The sequence below is a fragment of the Hyaena hyaena genome, unplaced genomic scaffold, assembly GCF_003009895.1.
Source record: "Hyaena hyaena isolate Hyena2069 unplaced genomic scaffold, ASM300989v1 scaffold_11, whole genome shotgun sequence".
NCBI lineage: Eukaryota > Metazoa > Chordata > Mammalia > Carnivora > Hyaenidae > Hyaena > Hyaena hyaena.
Window position 1 is genome coordinate 7,822,785 of NW_024080643.1, and position 17,657 is coordinate 7,840,441.

Consider the following 17,657-nt stretch of genomic DNA (forward strand, 5'->3'; position numbering starts at 1 on the left):
TTTTTTCCATCTAGTTTAGTAACATTTTTTACACCTGCCATTTTATGCTATTTATTTGATTATACAGTTGACTTCTCTGCTGGATTGTAAGCTTCACGAGGACAGGGGCTGTGTTTGTGTTTGCTTATCATTGGCTCGTGGTTGTGTCTGAAGCACTACCACATTGCCTGGCATATAGTGGGCATTTGGTGGTAATTTATGGACTGAAATACATGAACAGACTGCTGTAGGGGAAGACCTATGCTATAGTAGGTTTCAGAGACAGATTACCCAGGTTTGAATTGAGGTTTTATTAGCGCTTGCTCTTTGCAAGGCTTTGAGTAAATTTTTGTCTTTTCAGCTTCTTAGAAACTGTCTTCTGCTTTTTCTTTGCATCAGCCATATCACCTCCCTTTTAATCTTTCTCTCTCCTGTTCTGCCTCAGGACCTTTCATATACTTTTCCCTCTGCCTAGAATATTCTTCACTCTTTCATCTAATCCTTTCAGGTCTCTTCCTAGTCACTTTCTCAGGAAAGCCTTCTTTAGCTTCCCTGAAAGGTGGATTTATGTGTCCTACACTTTTCATAACACCTACCACATTTGAAAGTTTACGGTTATCTGTGTGATTAACAAATAAATGTTGGTCTCCTTTGCTAGACTCTACTGTGTGTTAGCTACGTGTTTGCACATAGTATTTGCCCGGTAATATTTGTTGAATGAAAAAAAAATGCACAAATAAATGAGGAAGGGAGTATTTTGTGATGAGCCTAGGGAAACAGGCAGGGGCTGAGTTATCTTAAGGCCTTATTTGCCACAATAATTTAGCTTGAATTCACCCAGTAGCGTGACTTGTCAGATCTATGGTTCGATACGTGAAAATCTGATTGAGGGAAGCAAGAAGTGAGGTAGGAAGCCAGTTAGGAGGCTGTTAAGATTGTGCAGCAAAGAGATGATGAGATTGTGAGCAAAACGCTGGAGGAGGGAGGGACATTACTATTCTAAAAAAAAATGTTTAATGCCACAGTGATTCTTACTATAAAGGAGAGTGAATAAATATTTCAGTGAAGCCCGGACTATCCTACAATAGCTTATAGAAGCCTCAGATTTTTCAACTCTTTTCTTAAAAGTTAATAGAAATTTCATTGTGATTTGTAATATGTCTCTGTTTTAATATAAAGGTTTTTGACCCCACTCTTTTAATAAAGTTAATGTTAGAAAGCTGGTCTGTCTGTATTCTGTGGTTTGTGGCTGGGGCTGGAGGACTAATGAGTACAATGGTGGTGTGACAGTCAGCTACTCGGATGAGACATGTCACCCTGTAGCTTTCTTAGTAAGACACTTGGCAATGATTGAAATTTGGAGGATGAGGGTAACAGAAGCTCTGGAGCCAGGTTTGCATTGTTCTTGGCCCTGCCTCCCACTAGCTGTGTGACCTTTGGCATCATTTAACCTCTGTGTATCTGTTTCTTCATCTCTACAATAGAAAAATAATGTCTATCTCATGCAGTTACTGTGAAGATTAAATGATTTTATTTACATTAAAAGGAAAGTGTTTAGGATAGTGAGTGTCTGGCACGTGGTAAGCTCGATACAAGTGTTAGCTGCTATTTATACAAGTGTTAGCTGTTATTTTCAACTTTAATGTATCAAATAACATTGCATCCAAGCACATAAGTCAAGGTGAGCTTACAAGTAAGCACTCAATAAATATTTGTTGAGGTAATTAAATTTCTTCTAGAGTAGTGGGGATAGTGTCACAAACCCTCTTAGCAGAACAAGTTGATCCAGGTTCTTATTACAGAATATTGGATAATGAGTGGTAATTCTTGTGTAATGACTGGAGGAGAACACTATCATTTCCTTTTTGTTCTTGGAAGTATATAGGTCATTCCTTGATTCTTGTGTTTTTAGAAAATTGGGACAAGTTTTCTCATCTTTGCCACTACTGACATTTTGGGCTGGATGATTCTTTCTTGCTGTGGTCTGGCATATGCATCAGGTATTTTTAGCAGCATCCTTAACCTTGATGCACTAGTTGCCAATAGCACTTCCCAGTTGTGGCAACCAAAAGTGTCCCTAGACATTGCCAGACATCCCTTGGGGGATCAAAATGGCCTTAGTTGAGAACCAGTGGTCTAGAGTATTGTCATTTATAGACACAGGATCTTGAGATTATGGTTTTTTTTTTTTAAGTTTATTTATTTATTTTGAGAGAGAGTGTACACGCAGGAGCAGGGGACGACAGAGAGAGAGAGAGTCCCAAGCAGGCTCTCTGCTCTCAGCACAGAGCATGATGTGGGGCTTGGTCCCATGAACCCTGAAGTTGTGATCTGAGCAGAGATCAAGTCTGGGTGTTTAACCGACTGAGCCACCCAGTTGCCTCTGGATTACATTTATACGGTCAATTTCATCATCATTAATAGAGTCTGTCCATTAGATTTTCTGCAGTGATAGTATTTTCTATGTCTGTGTTCTCCAATGTGATAGCCATTAGTAACATTTGGCTATTAAAGCACCTGAGGAATTACAACTTTACGTTAAGCTAATTTAAGCCACTCCGTGTGGCCAGTGGCTGCCGTGCTGCAGCGTAGGCCTAGAGTGCTCTTCTCCTGTCTTTGTGCATCACCTTCTGACTCGCCTCATAATCGTGTCTTGTCAGGTTTCTTCTCTTTCTCATTATGGTAGAAAATAAAGAATTCTGAATTCTCAGCACTATTCAATGAAACCTAAAATAAAATAAAGACTATTAAGATGGTGTTTCCAGATTTCTTTTACACCTTCTTGAAAGGTCATGCTATACTTTGAGCAAAGTAGTTTAAAAAAAAAAAGGCTGATATAGTGTTGGTTTATTTTGTTATTGCATTACTTTTCTAGGTGATTTCGTCATTCTTATTTTTTAATTTTGTTCTTATTTTAGCCTTAAGATAGTTGGGAATAATTGATGAGTTCTGATGACATAGTCCTTAGAAAGGTGAAATGACAAAATATTTCAAGATATTTAAAAATATGATTGCTGGGCCTCCTGGGTGACTCAGTGGGTTAAGTGTCTGACTTTGGCTTAGGTCTTGCATCTTGTGAGTTTGAGCTCCATGTCAGGCTCTGTGCTGACGGCTCAGAGCCTGGAGCTGCTTCCCATTCTGTGTCCCCCTTCCTCTCTGCCCCTCCCCTCTTTCAAAAATAAACATTAAGAAAATAATGAAAAGATTGCTAAGATCTCATTATGAATCTTAGTCTTATAAAAGGGTCTGGTAGGTTCATAAGTGACTTCAAATTAGAATGAGTTTTATTCTGTTTTTTAAAAAGTAAATTTTCTCTTTATTTTTGAAATACCTCTCAGAGGGGCCCCTGGATAACTCCATTGATTAAGCTTCTGACTCCTGATTTCAGCTCAGTCATGACATCACAGTTTTGTGAATTTGAGCCCTGCATGGAGCTCTGAGCTGACAGCATGGAGCCTGCTTAGGATTCTCTCATTCCCTCTCTCTGCCCCTCTCCCCACTCGTGCTCTGTCTAACTCAAAATAAGTAAACTAAAAAAATTATTTTTTGAAATACTTTGTCGGTTTTTAAAAAATATCAGTCGGTTGAGCGTCCGACTTCGGCTCAGGTCGTGATCTCACGGTTTGTGGGTTCGAGCCCTGGATCGGGCTCTGTGCTGACAGCTCAGAGCCTGGAGCCTGTTTTGGAGTCTGTGTCTCCCTCCTTCTCACAGAGCCTGGAGCCTGTTTCGGCTCCAGAAAATAAATAAAACTATTAAAAAAATTTTTTAATAGTTTTATTTATTTTTGAGACAGAGAGAGAGAGACAGCTTGAGCAGGGGAGGGTCAGAGAAGGAGGGAGACACAGACTCTGAAACAGGCTCCAGGCTCTGAGCTGGCAGTCAGCACAGAGCCCGACGCGGGGCTCGAACTCACGAACCGTGAGATCATGACCTAAGCAAAAGTCGGACACTTAACCGACTAAGCCACCCAGGCGCCCAAAAAAATTTTTTTTAAATAAAAAAAAAATATTTTGTCCGACGCTTAACGCTTGACCTGCTGAGCCACCCAGGTGCCCAGCTCTTGATGTCAGCTCAGGTCAGGATGTCATGGTTTGGGGCCTGCTTGGGATTCTCTCTCTCCTCTCTCTGCCCCTTTCTTCCCCCCTCCCCCGCTCTCTTTCTCAAAATAAACAAATTTGAAAAAAAAAATAAAAAATAATTTAAAAAGAAGGTGCTTTAAACAAAAAAATGAGCCCACTGAACCCTGATGGCATACTAACACTTATGGATAGTTTAAGGGAATGCCTACATTGTCTCCACATTAGTGTGGTGTTAGTTACGGTTTTTTGTGAATTCTTTTTATCTGGTTAATGAAGTTTCTACTATTCTTTGTGGAAAGTTTAGCTATGAATCATTTATTAAACATGCTTGTGCATTTTTTGTGATAACATACTTTTCTCTTTTAACATGTTAAAACATGGTTTGTATTAACATGATTTGTATTCCTGGGATAACTTAACTTGGTCACAGTGTACATTATTATTTTTATTCTTAAAACATTCCATTGTTGTATTTGGTATGTGACCTCTTAAGACTTTTCTATCTCTAGTAAGGTTGGCCTGTAAGTTTCACACTGTTCTCATCTGATTTTGGTATCGGCGTATTATAATGATATGGTAACTTGCTCAAATGGGTTGAAGAATGTGTGCTCAAATGGGTTGAAGAATGTGTGGTCTTTTGTATTCTCTTGAAATCTGTGTTGTAGGAATGGAATGATTTATTCCCTGCAGTTTGGTAAAATCATCTGGATCAGGAGCTTAAAGGAAAAACTTGTAAGCTGATTCAGTTTATTTAATAGTTGCAGGACTGCTCAAGTTTTCTATTGTTAAGTTTTGTTATATTTTCCTAGGAATTTGTCTATAACACATATTTTTATACTTATCACCATAAAGTTGTTTGTTACTCTTTCAATATCTCTTTATTATTCAAGACTGAGGTAGGTACAGGTTTTTAAATCTTGCCTATTTAAAAACTTGTGTTCTCCCCTCCTTTGATTAATCTTGTTTTAATCAATTTTATTAGTCATTCCACAGAAGACCTTTGGTTTGTTTTATTTTTTATTTTTGCTTTTTGTTTATCTTTATTGTCTATATTGTATATCTAATTTCTGTTTCAACATTTCCTTCATTCTATTTTCTTTGGGTGGGTTTTGCTATGTTTCTAAGCTCTTAGGCTGGCAGTTTGGTTTAGTGGTTTTAAACTTCTTCATTTCCAATGCAAGCACTTAAAGCTATGCATTTTCCTCTTGCACTCAGCTTGCATATCACACATATTTGGCACACAATGTTTTGGGTCAGGGGTGCCTGGGTGGCTCAGTGGGTTGAGCATCTGACTCTTGATTTTGGCTCAGGTCATGATCTCATGGTTTCAGGAGTTTGAGCCCTGCATCAGGCTCTGTGCTGACAGCGTAGAGCCTGTTTGGGATTCTCTCTGCCCCTCCCCTGCTCATGCTGTCTCTGTCTTTCTCAAAAATAAATAAACTTTAAAAAAAAAATAAGTATTTTTGGGTCCATCTTAAATGTTTTCCATGATTGTTTCCTTCATCATTGGATTTTTCTAACTTAATTGCTTTCTGAGAATGTGTTATGCATGTTTCAGTTATTTAAAGTTTGTTTGAATATGCTTATGGCCTAGTATATTCTCAGTTTTTGTTCAGCATGTATTTGAAAAGAATGTGTTGATATCCAGTTAAACATGCAAGTTATATATGTCCCTAAAGTTAAGCTTGTCAAATCTTTTTGCCCCCATTAGCTAGCAGTTACCAAGAGAGCCGTTAGTGGATTCGTTGGTAGTATTCTCATTTTCGCTTAATTGATATATGAGACTGTGTGTCATTTACATGCTACTTCAGTTAACCCTTTAAAGATTATTAGATGACCCACTTCTCTTTAGTAACATTTTATCTTAAATTTTGTTTTTTTCCTGCTGTTATCATAGTTATATCAATTTCATTAACTTCTTTTGAGTAGAATTTGCTTGTTATGTCTTTTTCCAGTCTTGGTTTTCAGCCTTTCTGTGCCTTTGTTTTTATTGTATGCATGAAGTTGTATTTTCTTTTTTAACCAGCCTGACCATCTCAGTTTCTTATCTACAGTTTAATTTATCTATATTTATTTGTGATTACTGATAAATTATATATTTTTGTTATCTTTGTGTGTGTGTGGTTCTTCCTTTTGCCTTCTTTTAGAATTTGATAATCTTTTGTTCCTTGTTCTATAGTTTGGGTGTCATAATGTGCATGCTCTTTATTTTCTATTTTTATTCTTTTATTGCCATGGCAGACATGTTAGCATGCATACTTGCTTTAGTTTCATCTGTGTATACTGTCTCAGAACAGTACGAGAACTTAAAACCACCTCTCTTGATTTACATGCTATATATTGTCCAGAATCTTAATCTTTTTTTTTTTTTTAGTTTATTTATTTTTAGAGAGAGACAGTGACAGCGTGAGTGGGGGAGGGGCAGAGAGAGAGAAAGAGAGAGAGAGAGAGAAGGAAGGACCTTTGGCTCAGTTGTGATCATTGACATTCAGCATCACATACTATTCGTATTGCGAGACATGACTTGTTTATTAAGTTAAGATTTATTAGAAATGTTGGCTCATCTTGTGGAACACTCGCAGATCAAGTTAATCACAATCCAGGGTTTTACTGTACTTTCACATTGTTGTACAACCTTCACTGCTGTCTCCAGAATTTTTCCATTATTCCAAACTAAAACTCTACAACTCATTAAATAATAACTCCCCATTTCTGCTCTTCCCCTCCCCGTCTAGGTAAACACTATTCTTTCTTTTTCTGGTTTATATTAGGTACCTCATATAAGTGGAATCATGGGGCATTTATCTTAGGTCTGGCTTAGTTGACTTAGCAAAATGTTTCCAAGATTCACACCTGTTGTAGCATGTATCAAAAATTCATTCTTTCTTAAGGCTGAATATATGCCATTGTATGTGTATATTTATTACCTTTCATCCATCAGTGGACATGTGGTTGTTTCCATCTTTTTAGGCCGTTGGGAATAATACTGCTGTGGATATTGGTGTGTGGTCTGTTTGAGCCCTGCTTTCAATTCTTGGGAGTGTGTACCTAGATGTACAGTACTGTCTTGTGTGGTAATTCTATGTTTAATTTTTTGAGGAACTGCCATACTGTCTTTCATAGTGGCTGCATTAAAAAAAAAATTCTGCATGTTTTACATTCCCCCTAATAATGGACAAGGGTTCCAATTTCTCCACATCTTTGCTAACAACTGTTATTTGCTTTTCTTTCTTTTTTTCTTTCTTTCTTTTCTATGTTAGTCATTCTCCTAGTAGATGTAAAGTAGAATCTCACTGTAGTTTTGATTTGCATTTCCCTAATGATTAGTGTGAAGTTGGGAAGGAATCTTTATATTTGCTTACTGGCCATTTGTATGTCTTCTTTGGAGAAAAGTATATTCAGGGCCTTTGCACATTTTAAATTGGGTTTTAGTTTTTCTGTTGTGTTTTAGGAGTCTTTATAGATTCTGGCTATTAATCCCTTATCAGATATATGATTGGTAAAAAAATTTTCCCATTCTGTGAATTGACTTTTTATTCTGTTGATAGTATCATTTGATATGTAAAAGATTTTATTTGATTATTTGCTTCATACATATTTAGTTCTTTTGAACGTTCTGTCTCATGTTTCTGAATGTTTCCAGTATTTGTGAGTTTTGTTGATTTGATTCTTTAATTTATTGTTCTGTTGACCTATGGTGGCTTGTTTCCTCATGTGCTTAAAATTTTTTGAATATTAGCTCTTGGAAATGTTCCTGGAAAAGTCTGAAGCCTGGATTATGGTGCATTATTCCAGGTGCCTTAGGTGAATGACCAACATAGGACTGCTTTAAGTTTATTGGCTTGAAGTTTGTAGCCACATGGGTTCTGTTGAAATGAGGCAGGAAACCTGTTTGAAGGCCTGTCTTGGTCATCAGGTGCCTGAAGTAATTTTCCTTCTCGTATCTATCAGTAGGATCCAGACTAGCAAGTTTCTCTCTCCCTCTGTTCCTCTCTCTCTCCGTTTTTGTTTTTAGTGCGTTATGCTTTCACTGAGGACCCCAGCTTTATGTGGAGGGATGTCCTATTAGATCCCCATCTTAGAAGGTTCCTGACTATGTCTTGTGTCCTCTGTCTGTTTGGGCAGCTATTGGAATGGAAGCTCAAGGCCACCTGAGGTTGGCAAATGTCTCTAGGGTAAATGCATGAGTGGCACTTTTCATCTCTCATTCCCTGCTTTGGTTTTTTTTTTTTTAAGTTTCTCAGGAGTCTTTAATTTCTTGTCAGCTCAGCAGTACATTAAAAACGTGTAGAAGTCTTTTATCCACCATTTTTATTTGATTTTAGCAGAAGAGTTAGTTGTTCAGGGTATCCAGTCAGCAGAACTGTGAAGAATGGAGGGTTCTCTCATTTAAAAAAAAAAAAAAAAAAGGCAATGTTTCAAATAAATGCAGAAGTAGAACAGTGCAAATCATAACCATGTACTCATCTCCTGAGTTAACAATTGTTAATGTGGCCATTTTGCATATAATCTTAAACATTATTGAAGTCTCCTTTGGGTCCCTTTTTTTAATTTTAAAAAATTTTTATCTTTTTAGCATGTAGTGCAACAGTGATTTCAAGACTAGATTCCTTATTGCCCCTCACCCATTTAGCCCGTCCCCCCCTCCAGTCACCCTGTTTGTTCTTCATATTCAAGAGTCTCTTATGGTTTGTCCCCCTCCCTGTTTTTATACTATTTTTGCTTCCCTTCCTTTATGTTCATCTGTTTTGTATCTTAAAGTATCTTGATAACTTAAATATCATATGAGTGAAGTCATATGATATTTGTCTTTCTCTTGACTAATTTCGCTTAGCATGATACGCTCTGGTTCCATCCACGTAGTTGCAAATGGCAAGATTTCATGCTTTTTGATTGCTCAGTAAATACTCCATCATATATATACACCACATCTTTATCCACTCATCCATCGATGGTCATTTGGGCTCGCTCCATACTGTGGCTATTGTTGATAGCGCTGCTATAAACATTGGGGTACATGTGTCCCTTCAAAAAAGCACACCTGTATCCCTTGGATAAATACCTAGTAGTGCAATTGCTGGATCATAGGGTAGTTCTGTTTTTTTTTTTTTTTAATTTTTTTTAACGTTTATTTTTGAGAGACAGTGTGAGCAAGGGAGGTGCAGAGAGAGGAGACACTGAGCTGTCAGCACAGAGCCCGATGCGGGGCTTGAACTCATGAACTACGAGATCATAACCTGAGCCAAGGTTGGCCGCTTAACCAACTGAGCCACCCGGGCACCCCTATTCTATTTTTAATTTTTTGAGGAACCTCCATACTGTTTTCCACACTGGCTGCACCGGTTTGCATTCCCACCTTTGGGTCCCTTTTATAACATTTTTTTTTTAATGTTTTATTTATTTCTGAGAGAGAGAGAGAGAGAAACAGGGTGAGCAGGGGAGGGTCAGAGAGAGAGGGAGATACAGAATCTGAAACAGGCTCCAGGCTCTGAGCTGTCAGTACAGAGCCCTATGTGGGGCTCGAACCCATGAACTGTGAGATCATGACCTGAGCCGAAGTTGGATGTTTAACAGACTGAGCCACCCAGGTGCTCCCTAAGATTTTTTTTAATGTTTATTTTTGAGAGAAAGAGTGGGGGAGGGGCAGAGAAAGAGGAAGATCTGAAGCAGCCTCTGTGCTGACAGCATAGAAACCAATGCAGGGCTCAAACTGCATGAGTGAGATCATAACCTGAGCCAAAGTCAGACACTTAACTGACTGAGCCTCCCAGGAGCCCTGGAACCCTTCTGGATAACTCCAGACTCTGCTGCTTCATCCCTGGAGAGAACCATAATTTAAAAATTGTTTATCCTTGGGGAGCCCAGCTGGCTCAGTTGGTGGAACATGCAACTCTTGATCTCAGAGTTGGGAGTTCGAGCCCTACTTTGGTTGCAAGGGATTGCTTAAAAATAAATCTTTAAAAAGGGGCCCCTGAATATCCTGTAAATAATGATATTTATAGTAAGCCAGGAATATTGTCTGAACTTTTTTAAGGGTTATCTGACAGAAATTAGCCTACTCAACTATGCCTCCTCATTAGTAGTACTTAAAGAGAGTCACATCAGGGGCTTTGATGTTACACAGACTTAAGGCACATTCTGGCTCCGAGACTGTGATCTTGGGTATGTGAATCGAAGGGTCTCCACGTGTTGAAAGAGATGCAGTAATTCGTACAGGGCCGAGGCTGCGATTCGATGAGCCCACGTGTCATCTCCCCCCCGCCCCCCCCCCCCCCCCCCCCCCCCCCCCCCCCCCGGCGAGGAGCGTGACTTTCTGAAGCTGAGGGCAGGCTTAGCGTGAAGGGAGAAGCGGCCTGCATGCGAGGTCGGGGGGCGGCGGGGGGAGTGAGAGACTCACTTGTGTGTGAGATTTGTTAACGGCTGTCTTCATAAGACTCGGAACCCCGGAAGGGCGGGGGCGGCTTTGCCCGCTTTTGTGCCCCTAGCTTGTGGCGTGGTGCTTGGGTTACAGTCAGCCCTCAGTAAACAGAAATAATTTAAATAATTTAGTACTTCTGGTTCTCCTGCCCACCCCCCCATAGTAAATACGTCATGTAACCCACTTTTCAGTGAACCTCGAGCCCCCGCCTCAGACGGCCAGGCCGGGCGCCCCGTTTCTTCAGCACGTGTTTGTACATTGAAGGTGGTCCGGCCGGGCGGTGGGGTGTGTGCACTGCGCCAGAGACCCCAGGATATTGGCCCAGCGATCTGTGAGCCTCAGGCCTCTCGCCAGTGTGGCTCCGTAGAGCCCCTCTCGGGGTGCCTGGGGTGCAGCGGCGTAGACATCCTGCTCTTGATCTCGGCTCAGGTCACGAGATGCCCCGGCTCTGGAGGGCTCCGCACTGCCGGCGTGGAGCCTGCTGGGGTTTCTCCTCGCGTCCTCTCCCCCCCCCCGCCCCCCGCCGGTGAATAAATAAGCGTTAGAAAAACACCGGTCAGCGTTTTCCTGTCACCGCCTTCATTTTCCTAAAGACACCCGGAGTCGGCGTCGGAGTCGCAGTCGCTCGCTCGGCTGCTCCCTCCCTCAGCATCACAAGGCTCCGCCACCGCCTCCTGTTGCCTCCAGCCCTGCCGGCCCGCCCGACTGCCCCCTGCCCGGGAAGTGTGAGCTCTTCTAAAGCTTTGCTGTCCGTGAAATGAGAGAACAGAAGCGGGCCGCACAGAAACGCTCTTCTGCTCTCACTCCACCTTTCCTGACGCTGCTCGGGCTACTACGTGGAACACTCTCGTGTCTGTATCGGGCCTCAGGACTTTGACGGGGGGTTTCTTCCTTTCCACCCCCGTGCTGTAAGCGTGGGGAGTCTTACACGGTCCTGAACCACCTCAGTGTCGTTTCTGTTAAAGAGTTAGGGCCCTGAGGTCACTTTCCACCTCTGCTTCCTACCTGACCTTCGGCAGATGGGTCACTCCATTCCTCATCTGTAAAACGGGGATCATAATAGTTGCCGCCGCATAAGGGTATCGGGGTTACTGAGGTTATGTGTGTGTCCGTCCGTCTGTGGCAGAGAATGCCTTGCAACGCCAAGGACTCCGTGAATGTCGGTTATTGTTGTGTTGCCTCTCTTTTGGCGGGTGCAGGGCTCTAGGCATGTAGAGATGAGTAAAATAAGGTTTCCGGTGTCAGAAAAATCCCAGCGAAAAAGAAAAGGGGGCAAGCAGGTGCGTGCGGTGCGTTACGGGGAGTTGGGTGAGAGAGACACACACACGTGGTTGCACAGGGGGGACGTTTGTGCTCAGGCCCACGGGCGGGAGGCCAGGAAGGCTGACGGAGGAGAAACTGAAGCTGTGTGTGAAGGAGGAGTTCCGCTTTCTGAACAGGAAGGAGTTTGACAGAGGTGTAGGTATGGGTCAGTCCTGAGTTGGGAATTTTGTGGGAAAGATGCTGTTTTTTATTTAGAAGCTGAGCCTGTTAAATCTGTCGGGGCTGGGAATATGTTTTTCTTTTTTTCTTTTTTTTTATTTAAAAAAATTTTTTTTTAATGTGTTTTATTTATTTCTGAGAGAGAGAGAGAGAGAGAGAGCGAGAGCGTGAGCGTGAGCAGGGGAGGGTCAGAGAGAGAGGAAGATACAGAATCCGAAGCAGGCTCCAGGCTCTGAGCTAGATGTCAGCACAGAGCCCGACGTGTGGCTTGAACCCACGAACTGTGAAATCATGACCTGAGCCAAAGTTGGACACTCAACCGACTGAGCCACCCAGGCGCCCCATCTGTCTTTTTAAACAAAAAATCTTCTCAGAACTTGCGGATGCACATAACGTGCTGTTTGCAAACCATTGCCAAATCATTCATTTTAAAAAAGAAAAGTTTTGGCTTTGGGAAACTAAAGTGAATACCATATTGGCATTTAATGAATCAATTGATGATTTTATTGTTTGTATGATAATGTTCGACCAGGTGGTTAATATAAACCAACTTCTAGATTACACTGCATTACTTAATGAAATCTGATGCTTTATAAGTGAAATATTGTTATATTAAAGTTATATTGAGACCTGTATTTTAAGTATGTGGATCAGGGTGTCCAAAGATCATTAGCTTTAGAAACTATTTTTGTTTGTAGAATATGGCATAATTAAGTATTTGCAAAATTATGTATGTACTCCCTTTCAAGGGTGATGAGAAGAAAGAAAATATAAATCAGAATTATCTGGGTAATCCATAGTTTTTGATTTGTGTTCATAGCAGTATAACATGTTGTAATAGTGTTTACTAATATGCTGGATTTGGGGGGTACAGTCAGCAGGTATTAAGGATGAAATATCTTGTAAAAACAGAAACTTGTTGAATTAAGGAAAATGGTGAGAACGAAGAATTTGCAAATGGAAGAACAAAAATATTTATATTTAGCATAGTTTAGCTGTTCACAGTGTTAATAAAGACTTTTCCAAAAAATGTATTAAAGAATTTAACACAATTCGGGGCACTTGGGTGGCTCAGTTGGTTAAGCGTCCAACTTCGGCTCAGGTCATGATCTCACGGCTCATGAGTTTGAGCCGCTCATCGGGCTCTGTGCTGACTAGTTTGGAGCCTGGGGCCTGCTTCGGATTCTGTGTCTCCCTCTCACTCTGCTTCCCCATGCTCTTGCTCTCTCTCTAAAAAAATAAACATTAAAAATAAAGTAAAATAAAAAGAATGTAACGTAATTCTTTATGATGAAAATATTTTCATTTTTATCTAGAGAGCTGTAGAGGGTGCTGTATCATTAGGAATAGTAGTCTGAACTGGTTTTGGCTAATTATATCTTTAGGCTAGGCTATCAAATTTGGTTAATTTCTCTTAGATATACATTTTTGCTTACTATTTTAACTAAAATAGTGACCAGTGATGCATAATTGATATAGCTTATAATGATGATACTTAATTGATATAGTTTATAGTTTATAATGTAGTTTGTTTCAATAATATAGTTTACAATATACTTTGTTGCAAAATGTTTTTATCTTCCAGATTGTTTAAATATAGTTGAAATTTGTTGAAAAATTTTTAAATGTTTTTATTTATTTCTGAGAGAGAGAGAGAGAGAGAGAGAGAGACAGCCAGCCTGAGCACGGGAGAGTCAGAGAGAGAGGGAGATACAGAATCTGAAGCAGGCTCCAGGCTCTGAGCTAGTTGTCAGCACAGAGCCCAACGTGAGCCGAAGTCAGACGCTTAACCGACTGAGCCACCCAGGCACCCCTAAATATAGTTCAAATTTTGATTTCCCCATTTCATATTGGTCATAGTAGCAAAGGTTTGTTTTCCTACCTCTCCCCTCCCAAGTTGAGAATTCTGCTGTTTAAGTTGGTAGGCTGCATAAGCAATCTCTTCAAATGGGTCTCAGTGAGTCAAAGATAACCAAGCCATGCAATGAGAAGATGTACTTTAGGTGGGTATATTTTAGGTTCAGAAGAATATCTTTAGAGAAAAGATTGTTAGAACAAAATGGAATTTAAATACCTGGCTGACTTTAGAAGGTGTTCTTGTTAAGCCAGAAGTCTGGCTTTTCTCCGGATTCATTTAATATTCAGAAAAGTTTTGTACCTTCCAAACTTCACTGTTCTGTACTTTTTCTGGCTTAATGGTGATTTTAGGAAACTTGAAGTGGAATTAATTATCTGATAGTATTTTCATCTTAAAGGATTGCAGTGAGAAATCAATTTTTAGTAACTTTGGATTTGGTTGCACCAGTGCTGAAAACTTTAGAGATAATTTGCACTTAGTCAAGTTAGATGAAGTGGTATATTTTGGAATAAAAAGCAATAAGTTAGCTATGTTTAAAAGATACAAAAAATGTTATATAAGCATCTGTCTTCTAAAATGTAGGCAACTTTAAACCTTGCCAGGAATTTCTCCTTTTTCCTGAAACCGTATTTTAAATATTTATTATGAAGTTTTATACTACAGTTTCTGTAAAATAACAAGCAGTAATTTGACCTCCCATTCCTCTCCCCCCCCCGAAAGTGAAAGTATTTTCTCTTATTGTGGGTAAAAGGTTTGCTGTTGTTCAAGCTGTCTTATTAAACAAGTGTACTCTGTTTTTTGTTTTGTTTTGCTTTTCTTCTTTTAACTCTCAAGGCACCACCTTCCATGGTCAATAATGAACAACGCCAGCACGCAGAGCACATATTCTTATCATTTAGGAAGTCAAAGTCACCATTTGCAGTTTGCAAGCATATTTTGGGTAAGTATTCACTTTAAAAGTATTTTTGCAGAATCAAATATAATTTTTCTATCCTGAATGTTAGGTATTTTAAATTCCTTTTCAAAGAAGTAGGTGTGTATAATTAACAGTTTTCCATTAATAATCATTCTTTTGAAGTGGCTTTAAAGATACTCCATAAAGCCAGGCAGAAAACTGTTTTTACTTTGGATTTTCTTTCCCAAAATATAGTAATTTGTAAATATAGTAATTTACTAAATATAGTAAATATATATATAATTTGTTTTATTATTGGCCATACCATGAAGTATGTTAATTGTGGGGGGAAATCTAATATTTTTTCAGTTATTCTCAAGAGAGTGCTATCACAGATTATATGAAATGCACCATATCTTACTCTAGTGCTTTAATTATGATTATTTTTGGAGGTTTCAACAATTTTTCTTCTATTCAAAAAAATTTTTTAATCATATAGTTTATATTTAGCTTGCTTAGCAAATAAATATTCTATGTAGATTTTCACTGTATATTGGAAAATGAAACATTAATTTTTACTCTTGTAAAAATATTTTACAAGTACCTTTTATCTGATAGATGTACAGAAACAATCTTTCCATTAAAAATAATCACTAAAGTTATAAGTCTTGTCCAAAGATGGTGTTTCTATGACACACACACACACACACACACAAACACACACAGTCTTCTGCCTCTTATATATTTTTCAGTGATAGTAAGAGATATTTCATTGGTTATTGTTATTTGAAAACTTAATTACTTATTGACTCTTTCTTAATTGGAGCCATGTTTTGTAACCCATATTTGAGCCTCTGAAAGGCTATTTGAGTTATTCTTGGCCATAAAATTGGTTAGTAGCATATTAGGAACTAAAATGTCTGACCTTTAATTCTTGTGTTTTCAGTAAGACTTACCTGTTAGCCACCAGCACTCTGATTTCCACATCAAAATGGCCTACAATTAAATTTATGTGTTAAAAATGCTTTCTGTCTAAGGGCTTACAAATGAGTTGTTAGATGGGAACAGAGAGAGCACTGCTGTGGGGCCTGTGCGGCCTGCCTGCTGGTGGTGTGTCTTGCATGGGGTCAGCCTGAGGAAGTCACTTAGCCTCTCGGAGCCTTTTTTCATATATGAAATGGGAACAGTGGTGCCATTTTCCTTAATGGGCTTCGTTGCCTTAAGTTGTCATGAGGCACAAATGTAGTAACATATAAAACCACTTTGTAAACAGTAAAGTATGTAACCCCGTTACCTGACTTCAGATGGCGTTTTAAAAACATGATAACCTTAACACAGTGCTCTGTTCTCTGTTCGCAAGGAGCTAGCAGTGGTGGTGAGGTGGCTCTGTCTCAGTCAGGAGTTAGATTTTCTTGTTAGAGGAACAGTTTTAATAACCACCTTTTAAATTTGAAATGAGGCAGTTTTTATTTTATTTTTTTTTAGCGATCAGGTTTTATCCTTGTGTGAACTTGTTTCTGGCACTAAGAAAATTTGTTCTCTCATGCCTATGGAGAATATCTAATTCAAAGTTAAATCACAAGAAGCAAAGCTAAACATCAGCATTAAGAATTCAAGGGAGCTTTCATCTTTACTGCCTTGAAATTGTTCAGCATTAATAGTTTAGAAAACTATTGTATGAAACTAGTCACCTAAAATAACTCGGAGTCTGGTGTTTATGGCCTATGCCTTAAGTACGTTAATTAGGATCCCATCAGTTTCATCTGACTTCCTATTGTAATTCAGTTGTCACTAGTTGTACTAGTTGGGAAATAGTTGATCTAAGTTGTAAGTATTTTATTAGAGTGTATTTGTTTATACGACTCTTTCCTTTTTAGAGTATGTATACATTATGAAGTACTGTTGCTTTGTTATGATTTGAGCTTGTTTTGGAATACTTTTGTTTTCCTGATAAAAATTTCTAAAGAATAGTATTGTTAGTTCTGGCTGTGCTTTTAAAATCGGTTTGGGTTTTGAGACATTAACTATTTAAAAGGTCGAGTGCATGTATTGTAATCTAATCATTAATGTACTGCAACGCCCTGTGTTACATTAATGTTTGCATCTAAACTTCACAGAGAATCTTTCCACCCCTTACTCAGTTGCCACCAGCCCAGAAGGGTCAATTCCTCTAAGAAGACTTCTCATACAAGTGGCAGTCAATCGCAGTTCAGAATTTTCACATTCTTACGTAGGGATAATGTGCCATTTTTATACAGTGTCGGGGTGATTTGTTCTAATGACGGGGAGACTTCCTCTCTGATGCTTCCCTGTTCTGGTCTCTTAAAATTCTTCCTTCCCACTTCTGACCTAAGTTTTCATTACGTTTCTTGTTTTTCCTCATTTCCTTCTCATCCCTTTGTTGGCATTCTCGGTTTGCTTCCCCGCCCGGCATGTGTGTACACGTGCATTTGTGTGCGCGTGTCGCATGCCGGTGCCTTGTGTCAGCACAGGACTTGTAGATTTCTTAACCTCGCACCCGTGTCTCTGGCGTAGGAGTTGGTTAGTTTGGTTTGGTCACATGCGCCTTCGCAGGCCCCGTGAGTTCTGTCCTTGTTACAGACGCGCCCGGCCTGGGAGAGGTTGGGTCCGGGCTTCCGGAGCTAAGGTTGCCGCGGGTGTTCTTCTGTCCTTCTCGGAGGGAGAAATGGGCGTCTTTAACTTGTTACCTCAGAAGTGGTTGGAACAAAACGGAATGAAATCTGAGGCTTGTTATCAACTGGTGTGCCTGGGCAGCGCCACGCGGGCGGCCCCACGTCTCCGGGGCCAGAGAGCCGGCTAGCGCTCGAACGCCTGGGCCTTGACTGCTGTGGTTTTCGTTTCTTTCATGAATATTTTTGGATCCGAATGTAGTGTTCTGCCTCTCATCATTTACTTCACTTTAATTTTTGTCTTCGTGGCTCTGT

At 39.7% G+C, this 17,657-nt stretch overlaps 1 protein-coding gene across 4 annotated transcripts in view; it reads left to right on the forward strand.

Moving 5' to 3' along the window:
* XPO4 (exportin 4) overlaps positions 1–17,657 on the forward strand; it is a 123,172-nt gene that overhangs the window by 21,840 nt on the left and 83,675 nt on the right. For 2 of the 4 annotated variants that reach the window (XM_039254867.1, XM_039254859.1), the window contains exon 2: positions 14,652–14,757. In XM_039254867.1, the coding sequence (XP_039110798.1) occupies positions 14,664–14,757 (94 nt within the window). In that variant the 5' untranslated portion in view covers positions 14,652–14,663. Of the gene's footprint in view, positions 1–14,651; positions 14,758–17,657 lie in introns of those variants that run through there. The other 2 variants (XM_039254886.1, XM_039254878.1) reach the window with 2 other exon arrangements.